General features: G+C 32.3%; 1 protein-coding gene across 1 annotated transcript in view; it reads left to right on the top strand.

Annotated features, from left to right (window-relative positions):
- LOC126828700 (ELKS/Rab6-interacting/CAST family member 1) overlaps positions 1–22,946 on the top strand; it is a 44,505-nt gene extending 21,559 nt beyond the window's left edge. The window contains exons 7-15 of the mRNA XM_050558641.2: positions 738–889; positions 11,216–11,339; positions 11,869–12,009; positions 12,153–12,346; positions 13,941–14,076; positions 16,423–16,554; positions 17,332–17,492; positions 17,826–17,973; positions 18,330–22,946. Of these exons, the coding sequence (XP_050414598.2) occupies positions 738–889; positions 11,216–11,339; positions 11,869–12,009; positions 12,153–12,346; positions 13,941–14,076; positions 16,423–16,554; positions 17,332–17,492; positions 17,826–17,973; positions 18,330–18,470 (1,329 nt within the window). The 3' untranslated portion in view covers positions 18,471–22,946. The remainder of the gene's footprint in view (positions 1–737; positions 890–11,215; positions 11,340–11,868; positions 12,010–12,152; positions 12,347–13,940; positions 14,077–16,422; positions 16,555–17,331; positions 17,493–17,825; positions 17,974–18,329) is intronic.
- Positions 22,947–24,052: the final 1,106 nt, after the last annotated feature.

Here is a 24,052-nt window from a genome sequence, read left to right on the forward strand (position 1 = left end):
AAAAGATTCTATTTTGATGGCATATTCTCAAATTTATGATCATATTTTGAATTGGGTTTATGTTTTTAAATAAAGAAATATATACGCTAGGCAATGTTGACGAATATGTTGATTGGTGTAAGTACTTAATTGTTTTAGATGATAGCGCGTGTTGGAGCTGAATGTGATTATTTAGCAGATGGTGTCACTTACTTGTCGTGGTAGAGCGACGTTTACTGCCAAATAAATTTTGGGATGTCATTTTTTACCTTCCGTATATAAGTTGAAACAGAGTATAAAACGAATGCAGGACTTCTGCTGAAAACTGTATTGACTTATGACCCGAAAAAAATACAGTAATTTTGGAGGAATTTGTAACAGGTATGGGTTGGCAGTAGTCAGCATGCTTTCATTCTATCATATTACGACATCACGTAATTTTGTAGGAATATTACTGACATAAATTTGAATACCATACAGGAATAAAATAAAAACATGAAAAATAACGAGGTGCACCTTTTTTTTATTACGTACGAATTTGAATATTTTGTTGACACTTGATTTTTGTGTGTGGTCTAAAAACTGCCTTCTTAAATAACGATAAGAGTTAATATCCCTTTATTTTCGATAAAAATGTCTGACAAAAAAAATTTGAAATCCCATCACTGTTTGTGAGTATTTAATTCGCCCTGTGATATTGCATTTCATTATGCATTTTATGTGTCCATAATTTTTATGTTTTTTCTTAAACCCTGTAGGTGGAGAATTTAGAATTGAGTAATAAAGAAAAGGATGAACAATTAGATTTAGCGAAGTCTCGTAACCTAGCCATATTTACTGATTCTAGTAATGATAGTACAATCTCAGGACTAGAAGAATCTCTAGCAGAAAAAGACAAACAAATTGAAAAGTAAGATTTTTGATCATGTTTTAATACACAAACCAGATAAAACTTGTACTCCATTTACTTCTGATTTCCATAAAGCATTCTAGGTCCGGTCACTATAAAAATTTGAATTATCTTATTCTTTGCTGTGTAGAAGTCTTCACAGAAAAATTAATTTTACGGTTAGGGTACCATGTGTTCTACTAAATGCATGTACCATGTGTACTACTAAATGCATGCGCATACATGTATCTTCTGAAATAACAGGGCCTGATTTTCCATTAAATTAACACTGCCAAAAATTTCAAATGCCTTTAATTTTCTTCCAAATTTTCTTTTTATCTACTTAGAATTGTCACTGACAAGAACAAATAATACAATCTTCTTTATTGCTCCTGAAAATTGTCATGTTTTAACTGTATGCCAATATTCTGTGAGGAATCTGGATAACCTGGACAAACCCTATGAATGTAAGCAGGAGACCCTACTCCTTGTCACATACAAACTGAGAGAGAGAAAGAGGGAGAAAGGACCCTACCCCGGGAATCGAAACCACGCCAGTTGACTCAGTGACAGACCTTATGATACAATGTGATCGCACAAACCATTCGACCATCCAATTCCCCTTACAAACTAAGAATCTGACTTCCATAGATAAGAATTTTTTACATTGTATATGATAGACCACTAAGCTTCATCTCATGCCACATTTAAGGAAGTACATGTAATACAAACTGCTGCCAATATATCCAATTGACTTTAAATTTATAGACAGTGTTTAAGGTCATCAGACGAAGAATCCTATTGATTTTCAACAAATTCTGATAATTACTGCCAGAGTTATGGCCCTTGAACACTTTGAAAATCTTGTGGTTGCTCTAGAGGCTAAAGTTGATATCCGATTGATTCTCCAATATTCTTAACTTTCTGTGATTGCACATTGATTATTGCTTTTTGAGACATCCATCTTCTGAGCTAAAATGACCTTCATTTCTCTAAATTGCAAAACGAATCATAAAGGCAACCCATGTTTTGGAAAAATCCAGACAGATATCGACTACCTATTGTTAATTGTTAACTTTTATCAAGTCCTGTCACACTCTTCTGCGATCAGCCGTTGACCGCTTTGAAATTTGAAATTTTTCACCAATGCACAGTGACGTCGCAGAAAATTGTGAAATCCATGATGCAAGGTAACTTAAGGTACATTCTGGACAAACTAATTATAATCTCAGTCAGGGTTCTTAATCCATTTTGAAACGAACTGGCCAGAATTGGGTCAAATGAGGTCCCGGTAGGAAATGGGTTTTAAAATTATAATATTCCATTTCCTTTAATATAACAAGACTTCAACAAAAATAATTTTTGGTAATTTGTTCACTCTCAATGTGCTCACACTGCTCTCTGTAGGCTCTGACTTCACTTTCAGTGAGTGCAAATCACTACAGCTCTCTGTTTGTTACTTGTTCATTGAATATTTACACCATATGATAGACCCTTCCGTGACCAAGGTCTCAAACTAAACTTCTCATTGTGTATACATGGTACTGTATTTATACCAAAATGTGTTTGTGGGCTTCATTTAAAGTGGGATTGTAATATGAACACACTATGAACATATTACTAATGTCAGAACAATGTTTTGGACATATAAGGAGTGTCACACTAGCCTCGGTAACAGCGCAGGTTGAATGAGCAGAAACAAGCCCTTAAAGTACATGTATATAACAAATGTCATTGTAACAGCCAATAAGAATGGATGAGTGTGACAAGGGTTTAATAACAAATGTCATTGTAACAGCCAATAAGAATGGATGAGTGTGACAAGGGTTTAATAATTAGTGGAAGCAACAACAATCAGCAAACCAGTTTTGATACCATTTCAACCTACTTTGGTTATCAAGAATTTCAACTTATCAAAGAAAGCGTGAATTTGATCAAATGGTCTATGAACATATGTTATTTAATAATGGTTACAGTGGTATCCTTGAGAGTATCAGAGATCTTTCTGAAATTCAACTTGGGTAACTTTTCTGAATGTACCTAGCACTAGTGCTGGGTATCGATAATCAGTATCGAAATGTTGATAGATAATTGATAGTATTGAAACAAACTTATTTTCACGGTCGTAATCAATACTGGATTACGTGTTTAAACTTAAAGGTCGAAACCATACGATGTCGCAATAGATGTTTTTTGTTTGTCTAATTAATAATAAACTTTCTCATATTACATATAAAATAATGTAGCCTTGGTCCAGAATGAAGAAATACTGTTGATATGTATGTGAAGGAACCAAAATAAAATCAAGATGAGTCAATTCAAAACATTGCGTACATGAGCGCGACAAATACCAATATGGCGGACAATTCGTGGTTGATTCACATGCCAATATTACATGTAATAAAGAGCTTGTTATCACTAATATGTAAATTGTTTATTATTATTGAAATAATGTTACCTTGATTCCGAATTAAAAAATACAAGCTTTTTGTCATCCATGAGAGCTATTTCATATGTATTTTGCAATAATGAGCAGACGAATCTTCGATTTGGTGAATTCCACGATATGGCGATTCATCAAAAATTGTTTCAAACTCAAAGTATTGTTTAAATGAGGGCGAATTTATGACAATTTATGTAAACATTTTTTTAAATGCTACATTGATACTTTGAAGTAATTAAGGTGTCCGATGTATTGTGTTATATATACGAAGGATTATCTCACAGAAAATATTGAGTCGACTCCTACGCCCAAAAAATAGATGAAGAGAACGATAATCGATAGCAACATACCACTAACGATAGTGTTATTCTGGCATGTATAATCAATACTATAAATTCATATCGATATTTTACCCAGCACTACCTGGATCATTGGGGGGGGGGGTGGATGGCTGAATGGTTAGCGTGCGCGCGCTGTATCATAAAGTCTGTCATTGAGTCGACTGGCGTGGTTTCGAATCCCCAGTTGAACGTGGCAAGGAGTAGGGTCGCCTGTCCAACCTCGTGGGTTTTCTCCGAGGCCTCAGGTTTCCTCCCACTGCTAAAGACCCCTACGCACAAGCGAATTATGTAAATAAAATTAAACCATATGTTAGTCCCGAAATACCTAGTTTGTGTCGAGTGGACGTTAAACCCCATTTCTCTCTCTCTCTCTTTTTATCATTGACTGATAGAAGTAATGAAAAAAGGGGCAATAGAAAGCATGCAATAGAAATTCCTACAGTGGAACACAATCTAAGTTAACTGCAGTTAATTAATAGTGTTGACATTATCTGTCAGCTATATACACCCTGTACACACTTCAGCTGTCAGTGTTCAATTACTCACTTTCTGGGTCACTTGATGTTCAGTCAGTCTGTTATAAGGAATCATATTACACAACAGCATTTCCTTACTTTTGGTTCCTGCTAAAAATTATCTGGTACAATTTGTGATACAAAATCATATATGCTGTTGAACATTGAGTGATTTTGAATTCAGGTGCCAGCTACGATATTAGTTAAATCTCTAAAAGGGATATCAGTCCAAAAATAGTTAAATTTGATTCCGTATTTACATTTACCCAGTGATTTAAACAACCTATAAGTGTACAATTCAATCTCGGAGAGTATCTACCTTTGATGTTTTCTTAATTAAATGTAAAATAATCAATTTGAGGACATTTTAGCATGGATTGAGCCATGCAAGATGGAGGGCTTGGCAAGGAAAAGTATCTAGTCTTTCATTTAAAACAAAATGCCGAAGTCCGATGTAAATCACTGACGGCATATTTGAGATCCCTTAATAACAGTTGAAAATCGAACTAAGACTAAGAGTATGCTGTAGTGCCACCCTCTGGTCAAAATTTACCTATTAGCTCTCTGTACAAATATATGGTGTATGCTGGTCTTCATTAGCCGGGTTGATTCAGAAAAGTAAGATGTTGCACCTTTTGGAATGCACTGACTATTTCTAATTTAGTAATATGTTCTAACTTGGTGTGGATGTTAAATAGGTGAATGTCTTGACTGAAATTGTTTTTGGCTTAGCCTAAGCACAGATAAGTAAATATGATTTGTTGGTGTTTAAAGACATGGTGACTGTGAACAAATTGACTGAAAGTGAGCTTTATTACATCAATACATTGACTAACATTATCTGCTCAAGTTATAGTAAAGGAATGTCATCTATTTATTTTGGAATTGAGGTGGAGGGACATCATCCTCACTGTTGGCTTGTTGTACTTGAAAACAAATCTATTTTTTGTGTGCCATCCAGTACTACTGTGAAAAGTTGAAAAACGATGTTATAATTTATTGTCTATTATTTATCAAATACTTTGAAAATATAAATGGGTCCAAATAGTAAACTGGCTAGATAAAAGAATAAATAAAGAAGAGTGTAAGATAGGTATTGAATTTGGAGGAAGAATATTAATGGTAGGGTGCGAGGGATATAGAGATGACATATTAGATAATATAACTTTGGCACTATTATTATTGTCTTATCTTTAATATGTTATTTCCTCCATATGTTTCCTATTGATAAGTGTCTAGACATTTCTACTACATGTATATTTTACTGTTAAATATACTGTTAAAATAATCCTTTACTGCTGGAATATTGTATATATCTATATAGTTTACACAGATAAGTGAAATAAGTTATAGGTACCATACTATCAAAATAATTGATTGTAGAAAGAATGACCAGATACCCTGCTTTGTACACAGCACATGCCACTATGTGGACTTAGCACTGCAAATACAATATGTTTGTTCGATGTATTTCCTTTCTTAATCAAGAAAATACATTCTTTATTGAATTTATAAACATATAATCTAGTCATGAATACTGCACTAACTTGATAATTAAAAAGGTTTGTAGTTTTAATTTGAGTGGACAGCAAGATTTTGAAATGTTTTTGACATGGTTATGTGTATTATAAGGTCTATGGTTTCAGAAATGGTTATGTTTTAAAAATAGTAATTGTATTTGGATTATAGTTTGGAATAATAATCAGTCTTGTTATGCTATTTCATTTTACCTTTAATAATATACTGGCTGTCTATTAGTTTACTAGGTAAATAATGACCTTTAAAAGGTGTGAAGTGATAATTGAGCCCCGAAAGTTACTGACTCTTCAAATTAGTAAAAATTATTCATTATGTTGTCAGGAATATTAGAGTGTTTCTTTAATGTTGTTTTCTATGAAATGGTACAAGGACATGAATGAGTGGGAAGTAATATAAATAATGATTTTATCATTCTACTGATCTGTAAGATGAAGATATCTGTTAATCATCAGTCTAAGTAATTTCTATGGTTATTTGATGCTGACTTAAGTTCTGCTCAGGTTATTAGACTTTAAATTATTCAGAAAACAGGTCTTATATACAGGTCTTATAAATCATGGGCTTACTTTATCTTCAAACTCTTTTTATAAGCATACATTTTCATGTAGACATATTTTACTGTCATCCCTGTCCGTCCGTCCATCCGTCTGTATTTTGTTTGTAGAAACTTGCTTGAAATATAGGATTATATCCCAAAGATCTTGATTAGGGCCCCTGAGTGTCTGAAAAATCGTACATCTCTGTCCATCTTTTGCATAATGTGAGCATACATGTATCTTGAATAGCAACCGCTTGTTTAACTCTGATACAATTATTTAAGTATTGCTAAAAATATTCTTAATTAGGTTTCAAAGTTTCCTTAAAGATACAATTGCAGTTGGCCAATAGATATGTGTAATCATTTTCCTCATTTATATTTATCAAATATTAGGGATAAAATGTGTTCATTTGATAGTTATTTAGACAATTAAATAAAGATATGAAGATTAGATACTGTCTTAGTACTGAGGTTCGTGGATGTTCATTGTTTAGACATCAACAGACAATAGCGATGCAAAATCAGTAGAAAGTAATGTGAACTTGAGATGGCTGTATATTAACAGTTTTGAACCTACATGCTTTTTACAGCTATTTAAATATAGTATTGTTTGATTCATTTTGCTAAAAAGCAGTGAATAAATAAATATGTGACTATTTTTGAATATGTTATGTTTACTTTTTCTTGGAACTTGTGTGCATTTTTCATTGTATTTTGAAAAAAACAAAATATAAAAAGAAACTTTATTATTAGTTATATTATTTATATAAAAAAAAAAGATAACCATTAAATAGTAAATATATTATTTATAAAACAGAACATGTATGTTGTTTATTAAAAAAAAAACTTGTCAATCTGGAAGTCTTTCTTCATATTGAAGACATAGAGAACTGTAAACGTTATTTGTAGCATGAATGGATGAGAAAGGTATAAAGATGATTGGTTAATATATAGCATGTGACTGATATAAACACATGTGGTAAATATACAGTATATATATGAAAGTTTATCTCTATGTTTTTACTTACTAGTAGGAATACACCACACTAGTTGATGGTGTAGTGTGTTATATATTTTATTTTCAACAATAATAATAAATGATTTGACAATGGATACTGATTATTTGAAATACCTACTCAAGTAAGTTTTATTCAGATCTAGTTGCCAAAAATTCAATTTCTTGTAACAACATCATTATACATCTGATTATTATTTATTTGTTTCATGTACAGAGCCATGGTGGCTCAGTGAGTAAGGCACTGGCTCACTAACCAGGAGATACTACTAGTTCAGTGGGGCAGAACAGAGGGCCTGGCTAGGAGCAGCTGGGTAAATTTCCCTCCTAGCACACTGCATTGCATATAATTCCTGGCCATTCCACTATGTTTGGTCTTGTCACTACCATATCGATGCCTGTCTCACCTTGTGGGTTTTCTTAGGGTCCTCAGTATCCTAGTGCATTCCCTAGTGGATTCACATGCGCTCTGTATAATAAGGTCTTTCATTGACTCAACTTGAGTAGGGTTGCCTGTCCAACCTCGTGGGGTTTCTCTGGGTCCTCCAGTTGCCTCCCACTGCTAAAGACCCCTACGCACAAGCGAATTATATAAATAAAATTGAACCATGTGTTAGTCCCGAAATGTCCTAGTTTGTGTCATGTGGACGGTAAACCCCATCTCTTTCTCTCTCTCTCTCCCTTGTCAGGCCGTCCATCCTGATGAACTAACTTTCTTGGCCAATGCAGGGATCGAACACCTGACATCTAGGCTAGCGAGCCACTGTCTTACCCACTTAGCCAGGACACTGGTGACCATAGTGTCCAGTAGTGAAAGGATCATACATTATTTCATTTCACTTCTAACTTTTAGCATACACAAAATGTTGTTAAAATGTGGAAGATAAAAATCTTAAAATATGTCTGTTTCTGGTCACTGTGACTTTGTATTTAACCATTAGATGAATTTATATCCTGTTGATTCCTAAGAAGAGCTTATTTTCAATGAAATTTAAAGATTGGCTATCCTGCTGACTCTGGATTTCAAAATATTTAAATTGAGAAGAATGTTAACAGTCTTAGGCGTGTTTTTTCTTTTGAAATCAGTGTATAAGAGATAAAATTAGATTACAGATTTTATAAAAAATCTTTTATCAAAAAATGAAACATGGCGAGTGTTGGGTGAGTTGTTGATGTTTTTTTAATTATTGAATTATATTTTAGTCAGTTTAAATTAAGTCTTGTAGAGTTTTAAATAGATAAACCAGCAGTGTACATATACCCAGTGGTTTATATTTGAAATAGTTTGGTATACATGTGGTGAGGAAGGATGTAGAAGCTATTGTTTAAAATTAAGCAGGTCACAGATTTACAAATACACTAGTTAAATACACAAATTTATACCTGAGTACATGGCATATACTACATCGAGTAAAAATAAAAATCACCTCACATAAATAAAGCTATACAAATTCAAAAATTCTTGAGTATTTTTTACCTTAAAAGGTCATGGAAAGAACCAGAGAGAACATGAAGACTAGGTCACATAGTTTTTATATATATTTTTATATATCATAAAGGGATGTAGACAAGTGTTATTTCTTTATATGCAGGATGTTACTTATCTTGATAAACAAAGTATATATGTTGAAAAATAATTTTAAAAAAAAGAAAGAATTTGAATTCTAATTACAAAGTAATTGTTCTGAATTATAGAATTTAATCAGCTTTGAATAAAGCGTCTGACATGTTTATTAAATACCAATATAGATCATATTGTGTGACTCCAGGTTATGCTGACAACTTTACTCTTCTATGGGAATATGTCATAGTGTGAAAAAAATATGTAAAAATCAAAGACTACAAGGAAATGTGCAACTATAACACATGTAATAGAGGAGATAACTTGATTCCTAATTTTCAACAATGACATAATGTGATATATGAGGCTGAATCATTGAGACTACATGTAGTACCAACTCATTGTACAAATAAACTGTATAAAATTACCTCACAGACAGGCTTCATGGTACGAATAATCTGCTCGCTTAATGTGCATTGACTAGATTATCAAAATTACTGTTACTTGTGCTAATTAACTAGATCGTAAACTGAATGAGGCTGCATTTGTGACATGGCCGATTCTCACAAAGGAAAATGATTGCAATAGACAACAACAATATTTTTATGTTACAAATGGGTACCATGGTCAGGACTATCTAATCAGAGGCTTGTAGGAATGAATAACCTGCACGCTTAATGCGTATTGATAAGATTATCAAAATTACCATTATATGTGCTGATTGACTGGATTGTAAACTACTGAATAAGGCTGCATTCGTTACATGGCTGATTCTCACAATTTTTTTTATTTCCAGGATTATAGAATTTTTTTTAGGATATCAGTAGGCTACTTTACTTACTTGAAGTATTATGAAGAATCTGCAAGCTTGTAATTTTATGGAATTACCAAAATTGCTGTAAAATTTATATGTACTAATTACCTGAATCTGTCATTATTGTCAATATTTAAAAATGTAGATTCACAGATAGAGCCATTGTTGATTTCTGGTTAATCTTTCGAAATAAATATCTTCGAAATAGCACATCATACTGACACAAATCAGATTAGTTTCTGTAATTAGTAATTGGACTTGTCAGGTATGGTCTTGGTCATAATGATATTCCATGTGCTGAGGACATATGGTTCTTTTCATGTATGGTATATCAATCACAGAAAAAGAAAAAATTATGTTTGTTGATGGTAGACCTTGGTTCTCTTTCTTTTTTTTGCCAGATTAAATACAATCTGTCCCTAAGGTGTTAGATTTGATGGTAGAAATATTAGATATAATAGTAGATGAAAGGAACGATGGTGCTTGCCAGGTATTGACTGAGTACAGCTGTCTCAATAAGAGAAATATGGTTATTAATTTAAAAAGTCTAGATGGATCACAGCTACAAAGTCTGTTGTGTGTAAGGAAGGGTAGTCCATTTTGTCCAGATGTGTAATTGATATATGATACTACAGATGGACAGGGATATTTATTGTGCATCTACAGTATGTTTGATTTATTATCTACCAGTAGTTCTAATTACAATTTGAATTGTCTGCTGTGTTTGTGACTTTGTGTACAGATTGTTGTTTATGGGGTACATGGATGGTCCAAGTCTATGCTTTAGATAACATTGTCTCTTCTCTTCTTTCTTGTGAACAATTCATTTGATTTCTTATTTCTCTGCTGTTTGCAAACAAAACTGAATGAAGCTGGACAGGGCCATTCTTTGGAACATTCTGAAAGCATTAACAGAGGTGAATGTTTGATTGAGCCCTTGGCCCATTTGAACCACTAAGCTTTCAAGCACTATTTCTCAGCTTTTCATGAAACTTGATAAAAATTGCTGGAAATCATTGGCTTATTCTTGATGTAGTCAAACTTTTTTTTCTAGAAGAACACCTTAACACCATCTGTAGCATGTACTGGTACATCTCTCATTAGAGATACCTGTTGTAGGATACATTTATTATTAGAATAATGAGATGTATATGACTATAATCAATATGATGTCTGATGTACTGTTTTGGTATTGACAGATTAATTATTTGTGACCTCAGATCATAATTTAACATCCATAGCTTGATGCTGAAAAATGACTTTAATTGTTTAGCACTGCTCTGATAGAAATGATAATTAGAAGAGTTGGATCTTCCAAATATTACTATTCTATTTCAAATTGTTAGTTATGAAATAGCTTTTTAAAATTATTTTCAACATTCCCATTTTCCAGAAATAGAATTCAATTTTTTGTGTGTTTGAGCAAATTGATCTGTGGTGGGCTAAGGGCTTACACAAATCTGAAAACATTCTCACATGTTATCATCATGATCTGATATTGTTAGATTTAGAATTGCAAGATTAAATTGTATCTCTGAGAAGAGATAACGATCAACCAAATATATATTTGTAATTTTACAGGTTAAAAGAACAGAGAGATCAGGTACATAAAGAGCATCATGAAGAAACAGAACAGTTTAGTAAAAATATGCAAGAGTTAAAATCACAAATAGAAAAATTACAGCAAGAACTTAACAGTAAACAGGTAAGTTTAAGGAAAGACTACTGGGTAATAAACTTTCTGGCTGTAGGAACTTTCTTTTTGAAACTTGTTGTATCATGATGGAATCTGGCTAACCAAATGACTCTACAGGTCAAAGATTAGCTCTTGATAACTGTATTATTGTCATCCCCCAAGGTGAGAGTTTTTCTGATTTTTTTTTCCAAACTTGCTGGGATTTCAGACTAGTTTAGACCTACCAATATTAAGACTCGTACAAAAGTTTTTCACAGAGTTCCTGCCAGTCACCATAACCTTGTAAACTCTAGAGTTGTTTTCAAGTCTGTTAGGATTGTTTTACTAATCATTAGAAGGAACCTTATCGCAATTCTAGCTTGAGCATAAACTTGTATGTAATTTTTGTCTGTGAAAACTTGAAAGCCATCCTTTCCTTTCATATTGAGGTGATTTAATATGAGGGTTAGTGATCCTTCTCATTAACGCAAGGTCTTATTTCTAAGAAATGTTTGTGTAATGATGTTTTTAATGGAATATTGTAATTATATATCAACAGACAGAGTTGTGTGAACTACGTGAAGAGGTAACAGAATTAAAATCTGAGAAATTTCAATGTGAGTCTAAGATTAGACAGTTAGAAGCAGAACTGACACAGAAAAAAGAAGAAGTGGATAAACTAAATAAACAATCAGATGAGGTGAGATAACATTAAGTTTTATCCAACAAAATATCAGGAAACTGTCGTTGGTTATAAGCAGACTTCTTATTTGGGCCAGGTCTAGCAGCTAATGTCTACCTGAGAAATCTCACTGACATTCCGATATTATGTTTTTGTTTCAGGGTAACCAAGAAGTACACAGTAAAGAACAAACTGAAACATCCGAAAAACATTTGATGCAGCTTCAAGGTTCCATAGAACAGCATCAGAGTGAGGCTCTAAGAGCCCAAAAAGAGGTTGAGCGTCTGACTGCTGAGTTAAAGAAGACTGAAACAGAGCAAACAGAAAAAGATGAGAAAATCAAAGACTTAAATGAGTATGTTTTATTTTGTTAATCATGATTTGAAGCTAAGGTTTCCGGGATATTGCAATAATTTTGTCAGCTGATAAAAATTATCGTCTGCAAATCTCGAATATTGGTTTATCACGATATATAATGATAATTCTAAAAAATATCACGATATTTTCATTTTTTATCACAATTCACATTAAATCTGTTCTATATACTCCAAAAATGAAGAAGAAATCAAATTGTAACAATTACCGATACTAGATCTATTCCATTTTCCAAATTCCACAACAGACTTTGAGACAGCCGTTTTTAACGCAAAGTACCAACTGACCGACATTAGTCTCATGGCTCAAGTACATTTCACTGAATAATATTAATCGTTATCATACACGTGTTGGCTACGCTTTGATAAAGTCTGGTCCCATACCCCCACAAAGAAAGCATCCACAATATTTATAATTATGATTGATATTATAACGGTAAGGATACCCCTACTCTGAATGATACAGTTAAACTGCATGCGACAATATACGTCGCCATAGAAACGAAGAGGTGATTTATCGTTCATGATTACCCATTGATATTTTACATTGAAAAATCATCTTGATAATATTTCTTTTATTCTTTGAATAAAATGGCCTCAGAGCTTATATCTGTCTATATCAATCGGAATATTTCTGATGACAGTTCGGCAGAGGGCGAAAACACACTGCTGCTGACACGAAAAAGAGCATTTCTTCTGTCACTCACATGGGGATATTTTAGTTTAAAAAGAATACCTGACAAGTCTGTTAACCAGATATTGAGTTAATGAATATTTATTCGGTATTCTGGGCATTCCAGCTGATCAGAATAGAATGATCTGAGGTAACAATACCTACAGGAATAATTTTACCCCAGCACATGTATATACGTCTCACTTCATCAGTGCATCTCACATACATTGCTAAATACCAAATGGATACATTAATCCATTTATGCACCCCAAGTTATATCAATTTTATATCAGTAATTATCGCGATAATTTACTCCAGACGATAATTCATGATATCGCGATATTTTATTTACAAATATCGCAAAATATCGGGGTATTTTTTTTTCTGAATAGTTGCAACCTAATTGAAGCTCACCCTGCTATATTGATTAACTTATCCGGAATAATAGTTTCTTAATCAAGTAGTTCATGACTGAACAAAGAACAGAAGTAATTTCATTCTTCCTTTCATTAATTGTCAGTCTAAAGTTAGCAATACTTTTATATCCTTTTAAATATTTGACTTCATTTTTTGAAAAAAATATTTATTAGTAAAACCTTAAAATTTATAGTCATGAATATCATGCTGTTATCTGAATGGATAATACAACATGGATGCCAGATTATGCTCAAAATATGGACTATTCTACCACGTTCACTAACAGGTCCACTCGTACTCGTAATGGTAATACCTACACTGTACCTGACAGTAATCTGTGCGCTAAATTTATTGTCTGCAAAAGTGAATACTTACTGGTATTAATAGACTAGTTCATATTTTGTTCTATATCACTTATATAATATAATTTAGATAATTTGTATCTTGTGTATGAATTAAACTATTTTATTTTTTTATTTATCTAGAATTGTGAAAGAATATAAAACAAAAATGGGAACATTGAAGAGAAATCAACAATCTGAGAAAAAAAAGAATGCCCAGTTATTAGAAGAAGCATGGAAACGTGAAGTTGGCTTAAATGAGGATTCATCACAATTGTTGGTTTGTACATTTTCTATATTTCACTATTGATTACATATAGTAAGGTAAAACAGAATTATTGAGCCAATTCCTGTAAACAGTATGTTGATTGAACAGATAAGAAAAATATAGAACCTTGAATTGTGATATTTTTTAGTTCACAAGAATTAATTTCTGGGTCACTGTTCAACAGTAAACAACCCAATTGATTATGGATGTAAATGCTTGTAAATTTGAAATTCATTATCAGAATGAAACACTCAGCTTTAAACTAGACAAAAGTAAAAATTAGATGATTTTGGGTAATTTTAGCAGATTTTTATACGCCCACATTTTCATGTGAACGTATATTGCTGTCGCCCCAGTCCGTCCAAACGTCCATACGTCTGTCTGTCCACAATTGTTTGTGGACACCTTATAGGTCACAATTTTTATCTGATTTCAACGAAACTTGAAATATAGATTTATCTCTCCAAGATCTCTGTTCCTTTTGATATTGGCATGTATCGGACTGTAACTTCATGGATTATGTCTCCTGATTGTACGAAAAATCAAGTTTTTAGCTTGTAGAGGTCACAATTTTTATCTGATTTTGTTGGTTCCTTTCGATATTCGCGCATATTGGACCGTAACTTCCTGAATTATGGCCCCTGATTGTACAAAAAATCATGTTTTTTAACTAATGGAGGTCACAATTTTATTCGAATTTTAAAATCCGTTTGAATATACCACCGTTACACCTTAATAACGGTTGAGTTGAAATTTCGTGGAAATCGGACCAAAACTGCCTGACAAAATGGCCGCTCCTTGTACACAAACGGTGTAAAAATATGGTATATCAAGGTTGTGGACCCTCTAGAGCTCACAATTTTGATCCGATTTTGATGAAACTTAAAATACATGATTATAACCCAAAGATCATGATTCCTTTCAATATATGTGCATATCAGATCGTAACTTCCTGAATTATTGCCCTTGACTGTACGAAAATCGCGATTTTAGCTTGTGGTCCCAATTGAGGTAACAATTTTTAACCAATTTAAAAAAAACATTTGAATATATCACTGTTACACCCTAATGATGGTTGAGTTCGAATTTCGTGAAAATCGGACCAAAACTGCTGGACAAAATGGCTGCCCCTCGTACGCTAATAGTGTAAAAATATGGTATATCAAGGTTGTGGACTCTAGAGGTCACAATTTTCACCCGATTTTGTTGAAACTTGAAATGCATGTTAATAACCCAAAGATCTTGGTTCCTTTCGATATTCACGCTTATTGGATCTCAACTTCCTGAATTATGGCACCTGATTGTACGAAAAATCGCGTTTTTAGCTTGTGGTCCCTCAAGAGGTCACATTTATTATCTCATTTAAAAAAACGTTCGAATATATCACCGTTACACCGTATCGTTGGTTGAGTTCGAATTTCATGAAAATCGGACCAAAATGCCCCCCCCCCCCCCCACGCAAATATTGTAAACATCTGGCATATCAAGGTTGTGGAGCCTCTAGAGGTCATAGTTTTGATCCGATTTTGTTGAAACTTCAAATACAAGTTTATAACCCACAGATCTTGGTTCCTTTTGATATTTGCGCATATCGGATTGTAACTTCCTGAATTATGGTCCTTGATTGTACAAAATTTAGAAGTCACAATTTATATCCGATTTAAAAAAAATGTGTCAATATATCACCGTTACACACTAAAATCTTGGTTCCTTTTGATAATCGCGTATTTCCGAACATAACATCCTGGATTATGGCCCCTGTTTGAAAAATCGCAGTTTTAGCTTGCAGGTTCTCTACAAGTCACAATTTTTTTTCCGATTTTAAAAACTGTTTAAACATATCACCATTCCAACATAATAAAGGTTGAATTTGAATTTCGGGAAAATTGAAATGAAACTGCCCAACAAAATGGCCGCTCTTTGTACGGAAATTGTGTAAAAGTATGTAATACGAGGTTGTGGACCCTCTAGAGGTCTCAATTTTTATCCAATTTTGATGAAACTTAAAACATATCTTCATATCCCAAAGATCTCAGTCCCTTTTGATATTTGCACATTTCAGACCATAACTTTCTGGATTATTGCCCCCGATTGTACAAAAATCGTGTTTGTTTTTAGCTTGTTCTCTATCCATAGCCTGGCAGCCGCTGGTTACAATTTTCAAACAAAGATTTCATATTGAATGAATGCGAATGACATGAGGGCCAAAAACACAAAATTGAGGGATACTCGAGTTACATGTAGGTACAGTGTGGTATGATGGTGATAATGTCTTTCTGACGCTTGTGGTGTTAGGGGAGATAACAGGGGTACATGGAAGAGTTACCTCCCCTGCTGAGTAGTGCTATTGTTTTATAGAGTGAAGTAGATGTCAAAGCAAACCGTATAGAAGAATTAGAAGAAGCATTACGAGAAAGTGTCAGAATAACGGCTGAAAGAGAAATGGATATGGCCGAACAACAACAACATTTGGAGGAAACCAAGACCAAAGTGAGTCATTATTATTTCCTAATATTGTTTTATCTGTCGACAAGTTCATTATGAGTGATTTATGAGTACTAAAATACCAAAACTTTCTAAATATGATATTTCAATGGTTTCTCTTTCGTGATAACCTTGGCAAAAATAGCAAAAGCTAAATGGTAACAAAGTTTGGGTTCAACCTTACTACTAGGTATACTGTAGTAAATTAATGCTTCGAAAAATTTTTAAAATATGATTCTCATTGATTACTGCACATTCACAAAAATCATGAAAACTATATATCGTCGGTGAAATGTATCTAAGAATTTATAAAGATTAAGAAATAGAACCTTTTGCATTTCAAAATGTCCACAAATCAAGATACACCATTTGGACACATGATACCCAGAACAGTTCTAATTGGCGTAGAGATACACAGCTTAGACGGAAATGTGCATATTAAATGGGATATTTTGAAAATGCAAAAAAGTGTATTTGACTAATTTCCCGAGATACACCTTTTTGACACTTCACCGATGATATGGCAACAAAATTTGGTCTCAAGCTGGATAGTATGATGTTGTAAATTAATTCTAGTTCATAAAATGCTTATAAAAAAGGTTTTAAAATGTATATCCTCATTGAAAACTGTGAATCTTTATTTCCTGTAGTAAGGGGATCACGGTGATCCTTTGACAGAAAGAAAACCGCCCTCCTTCGTCAGATTTTTTTGAAACAATTGTCTGAAAACGAGAATGTTTTTGGGTGGTATAGACTAAACCCTATAGTTTATAATATGTTTAGGTAAATGAATTGAAAGCTGAAATTGAAGGTTTACGTCATGGTACAGCTGATCATAATGGTAAAATCTCTAGTTTAAATAAATTACTGGAAGAAAAAGATGTGAAATTACGTAAATTACAAGCAGAAAGATTTAAACATTTAGAAGAAGTATTTGAAATGAAGTAAGTATAATCATATATATGTATGTGAACATTCTTTACACAGAGAAGAGACATTAAAAGGCTGGCTTTAAAGAAGCAATATTATCCATTTGTGTTGCCCAAGTCATGTTTTGTCATGTAGAACAGAAAACCGAAAGCTATTTCCTGAAACATTCCATATTTTCTTGTTTTACGTGATGAAACCGCTAGAATGTCTAGAGTAATATGCATAATAAGCAATTAGTATGCTAAAAGGCTTAGTGGAGACAAATTATTTAGATTGAAAAGAGCTTATTGTCACTTTCAGGCAGATCTGAACAGTTTTCTAAATCAATTGTATATATATAATTTCAGACAGGAAGCCATTCAAGCTGCCATCAGTGAAAAAGATGCAAATATAGCGTTATTAGAAATGACAAGTACAAAAACAAAGAGGAATACAGAAGAAATAGGACGGTTGAATAAAGAAAAAGAAAAATTACAACAGCAATTGAAGGATGTGGTATGATTATTTTAATATATATCTTTTAATGAACAAATCTATAAACTTTGATTTTATAATATTTTATAATATAATATTGCCTGTCAACATTTCTTTCAAAAATTATTGTTTAACTGATAAATGGTCAAATTTTTTCTACCGTAAAACCTAGGCTTACTTATTTATCCAGGTTCGCATGACATTTAATAGAAACTTTTAGATGGACATAAGTTTTGTTAGGTTTGATAAAAACTGATAAAGTATTAGAATATGTATGCTTTTTGCCTTATGTGGGTAATGAATACATCATTTATCCTGTGTTGTTGTCACTTACCTTTATCGGTTGTATATATAAAATAATGTATTTGTGTTTTCAGACACAAAATAGAATAAAGTTAGCAAGTAAAGATGATAAAGGCAAAGAACGCAAAAAATTACTTCCACAAAAGTTGCAAAAATTTGAGAAAGCTGATCCCTACCAGTTGACAGCTCCAGACCCGTCATTGTTAGAATCCTAGTATTAATCCCTGGTTTACCTTCCCATGTTTTTAATTTAGATACATTTGTGAATTCTCATTACTAAAGCAAGTAGTTGACCTTCCAGGAAACCCATTGTGTCTCAACAGAAATGCCTGTAGCTGTGACAAGGCTGATATAAATTGTAATGGACGATGTTCCACCAGGCACAAATACAAATTTATTGGCTTTAAAGTATTTAGCCTATAATATAGAGTACCCATGCCTTGGACCATCTGCTCTCTGCTATTACATCTTGAGTTACAAACACTTGGTAAGATGAAAATGGGTTACTTGAAATAGAAGTTGACATGTCCATTTACAACCAGCTTTATGTATGTTTCATTTGTAAATTTGATTTCAAGTCTCCATTTTCATTATTTATAATAACATGAGGGCTATAATTAATCCAAGTAATAACTTATATTGGGTTTCTGACACACCAAAGAATTTGAAAAATATCCTATCTTCCTTACTTAGGAAATTGCTTTCATTATTCAGAAAAACGGAGAAAAGATTCTAAGCGAGGAAGATATATCTGTAGTGAAGAAGATCGTATTTTTATTCTAGCGTATTTGGGTAATAATTTGTATATTGAGCAATCTCCAGAAAATCCAGACACCCATGTTGTTGTTAATCAGGGTTTTTAATTGCTATGTTTTTGTATTAAACTTTGTGAGAAACATGCAATGTTCTGTTTGATATTATAAGTGGTATTATTATTATACTAAATCATTTAATTGTAGTTGGTGATATTACTGTGCTGTGTACGTACATGTATATTTGAAACATTGAATTTACTAATCGAAATTGATAATGTTCATAAAAATCATATGTTATAGTTGAAAATTAAATATCAACCGAATTTGTCCACAAAACTAGTCATTAAAAAAACATATTCTTCATTTAGTGCTTGTTTTATTTTAGTCAAATTGGACCTCTTTGGTTATAGATTCCCATATTTGTTGCATCCCTCAGGAGATCAATGTTGAATGATAATAGTGCTGAGTGCCGTTTACACACAACCTTTTTCAATTTAATAGGGATTCTGCAATGTATTAAGGAATAATAAATCATGTCTGTAGAATTCTTTTATTGTTATGAATGTATCTTGTTTTATATATTGTCCAGTTCTGATTCTGATCAGACATATGTTGCACTGCCTTAGGCTGAACAGAAAAAATATTCTTGGTTCTTATAATAGTTTCTCAAAGGATGTTTTGGTAATGTGAAAAACAATAAACAGTGGTAAAGATGAACTGTGGACACCAGAGATACAAGACACATATTTGAAAATATAAATATCTTCACCGCTGAAGAACCAAGATTATTTTTACAGCCACATCTGAACTTTGTATAATTGTGTTATCTTTATAGGAATAAAAGTTCTAGTAAAATATATCTTGTGTAGATCTGAAAATGATCATAATATCTATCATAATGACATATATTCATAATCTGTTACATCAGTATATGCTTCTTATTATATAAAACAATAAGTATTCTAGTAACATCTTAAATATCTATATCCTTCATATATGTAGAGTTTAACTAAGTCAGTGTTAATAATGTAATCGTAGATTAACATAATAGTATGTTGATTAATATATAGTATGTTTAAAGACAAAATAATTGAATTATGTCTGTGCATTGAAATATAACCAACCCTCATATACTACATTGTTGCCAAAAGTAGTTTGTAAAATATAAATTGATTAGTAAATAAACTGTCAGTAGAAGTGCAACTCAATAAATAAGTTCTATTTAAATGTTAGTGATAAATATATATGTATTTATATGTATATTGTGTATATAGAATATTTATACTAGTAGAAAGCATAGTACACAATTTTTCATCTTGCCAATTCACTGGTGTAGAAACATTTTAGACTAGATGCATTTACTAGCATTATATATCTTTCTAATATTTTATATATATATTTGATAACAAACTAAGTCATTAGTTAATATGTTGTTGTTTTTTTCTTTCTGTAATACTTGTGTCTTTCATATTAGTAAGCCCACTATTAGTTTTAATAATGTAAGTCTTTATAAAAACATTTCATTGAAATGGGTAAGACTCTATTGAGCTTTACATTCTTTTTACCGGTAATCTGGCTTGCATCAAACGCCGGAATTGAGTGCTTTACTGAATGCAAGGCATACATAGAAATAAGAACTATAACAGTGAAGAAGATATGTTTTATAGATAAGGGGCCTCGTTGACAAAAACTTAAATTCCACAGAATGGATTGTTAGCACATCATAATTAACTAATTGATCTTAAATTTTGGGTAGGGTCTAATTTGAACAGTCCCGATAGGACTAGCCAAATCACATGAAATGGAAGAATGACACAGTGCTAGCTACCGGTACCTTTAAATTACAGAATGCTAATTAATCATTAAGTTCCAATGAATTTTAAGGGATTTACATTGTGAATTAGACCTCTGGTTTACATACAGTGTAAAGAAATTTCCTAATATTAAAAGCTCATTAGTTTAACATATAGAATTTCTAGAGTTATATTAGTGCAATCTAAATGTAAGCATACTATAGTATTAGTAATATAAAGTTGTTTTATACTCACAATTTTAGCTCAATATATTTAAAACGTAGTGCCAATTGACTGTTACATATATTTTCTTGTGATATGGTAATATCAAACTCTAAATAAAACATTTATCTTGCACGAGAATTCATCACATATTTTTAAATAAACACTTATTTCATCTTTTATTTTAATGACCTCTTATGTATTTATGTTTAATTGTGTGAATTGTATCTAATATATTGTTTTCAGTATTAATATGTGTTTTATTGTTTTTCAACAAAGAGTTAATAAATATTTGATATTTTATATTGAATGAATTTATTCCCAAAACAAATAGGAATGAAAAATCTTGAATACTTTTAATTCTTTGTCAGTGTAATATTTAGTCATTTTTTTTTTGTTCTACCCTTGCCATAATAAAACTTACGGAACTATACATTGCTTTCGTGGTAGGTGAAGTTGTACTTTATAGTGTTTACCAATATCTTTTCGATTTAATTCTACATGTAAGTTTTAATTTTTTCTAATAGAAAGTCCTACACACACACACCAATGATTGGTTTTTTTAGCATTTTTCATCACAAAAAATTATTGGTCTGCATTTTATACAATCCAACAGATTGTCCCCAATGTGCTGACAAACTATGTGGGTTACTTAGTATATTTCCAAATGTACACTTTGATTACAGAGATAGTTTGTTTCGGTCTTTGATGGATGCCCTAACCATTGTCATAACACTGACAGCAATAGGGCATTGTTTTGCATGACATTCCTAGGTAGACATGTCTGAAATTAGTGTGGTGCACACTGCACGGTTTGTCGGACAAGATTGCCAGCTGCAAGAAATTGGGCTGTCAGTGACAAATAACCCTTGGTGTGCGTATTCCTAAAAGGACAATGTTGGTGTCCGCCATTATCACATACGAGGTATGTAATAGAACTGGTTAAACACATACAAATACAATTGTAACACAGAGTTCATTGCTACGGTAGATGCGTAACAAAGATTTGAATAAACAGGAAGTGATGCAATGATCTCTGTGTTAAAATTATATTTGGAATGTGCTTAACCAGTTCTATTACATATGTAATAATGGCTGACACCAACATTGTACTTTAAGAGCAGTGCATGTAACCCTGTTTATTAAATTGTGAATGTGCTATCCTTTATTGGCCTAGTAATAATTTATTGGTTTATATACCCATGGGTTGATATTTTAAAACTTTTTTCAGCTCAACTTCTATTTCCTCTTCATTTATCTTTAAATTGTTTAACCCAATCTAGTGTAGGCTAGCCCACTTTGAAGAGTCAAACTGTTCCTCTGCTCTGGACAATAACCTCTACATTAATTTATTAACACCATAATAAACTAATTAAATGCAATAACTAGCATAATCATGCTTCCTTCGTTATAAAAGGAAATACTTAGTATGTTCAAAAAATATATATTTGTGAATAATTCATAATAATATTAATAATAATAAATGTCTTATATAGCGCTACATTATGTCCAATGGTCATTTCTAAGCATCTAATAATGGTCTATTACATCTAATGTCATTACCAGCCCAATGTTTTATATTAAGCTATGGGTTTTTCTATTGACTGATATTTTAAATTTTAATTGAGAAATACTATAATTAGAAACTGCTTCTCATGTTAATTAATGTTGTATGGTATTTCTATTTGCTAATGTTATTTTATTGGTCACAGTGTTACCTAAGGAATAATTACATGTAGTTATAATATTAACAATTGATTGATATTAATGTTTCTAGTGCTGGTCTCTATGTATTTAAAGCGATAATATGTATTTATACTATTGCTGCTATGTATAAAAGACAAATATGATAATGTTGCATGATATACATAAATAAAACAACAGTATAATATGTCAATAAACATACATACTGTAACAATAAGAGTATTTAGAGTGATTTGTTGAGGATCATTTGTAAATGATGCTCTTTACTGTAAAACTCCATGTAAACCTGCTCCATAATCTATCAACCGGCAGGGAATGTTCAAGCAACTCATTATGGCCCCTGAATGTATGAAAAATCGCGATTTTAGCTTGTGGACCCTATAGAGGTAATAATTTTTATCCAATTTAAAAAAAAACGTTTTAGTATATCACCGTTACACCCTAAGGCTGGCTGAGTTCGAATTTTGTGAAAATCGACCCAAAACTGACAGACAAAATGGCCGCCCCACGTTCTCAAAATCAGATAAAAATTGTGACCTCCAGAGGGTCCACAACCTTCGTATTATAAGTACAAAGAGCGGCAATTTTGTCAGGCGATTTCATTTCGATTTTCCCGAAATTCGAATTCAACCTTCATTATGGTGCAATGGTTATGTATTTAAACGGTTTTTAAAATTGGAAAAAGATGTGATTTTTCGAACAATCAGGGGCCATAATCCAGGAGGTTAAGATCGGGTATCCGCGATTATCAAAAGGAACCAAGATCTGAGATCTTTGGGATATAAAGATGTGTTTTAGGTTTCATCAAAATCGGACAAAAATTGTGACCTCTCGAGGGTCCACAACCTTCGTATGGCATACTTTTACACAATTTGCGTACAAAAAGCGGCCATTTTCCCGAAATTCGAATTCAACCTTCATTATGGTGGAATAGTGATATATTTAAACGGTTTTTAAAATCCGAACTCAATCAAAATTACGGTGTAACGGTGATATATTCGAACTTTTTTTTTTTTAAATTGAATAATAATCACAAGCTAAAAACGCGATTTTTCGTACAATCAGGGATCATAATTCAGAAAGTTATGATCCGATATGCGCGAATATTGAAAGACCTTTGGGTTATAAACATGTATTTCAAGTTTCATTGAAATCGGATCAAAATTATGACCTCTAGATGGTCCACAACCTTGATTTACCATAATTTGCGTATGAGGGGCGGCATTTTGTCTGGCAGTTTGGCCTGATTTTCAGGAAATTTGAACACAACAACCATTATGGTGCAACAGTTATATTATTCGAAGTTTTTTTTAAATCGGATAA

This window comes from Patella vulgata, chromosome 7 (genome assembly GCF_932274485.2).
Source record: "Patella vulgata chromosome 7, xgPatVulg1.2, whole genome shotgun sequence".
NCBI classification, from domain to species: Eukaryota; Metazoa; Mollusca; class Gastropoda; family Patellidae; genus Patella; species Patella vulgata.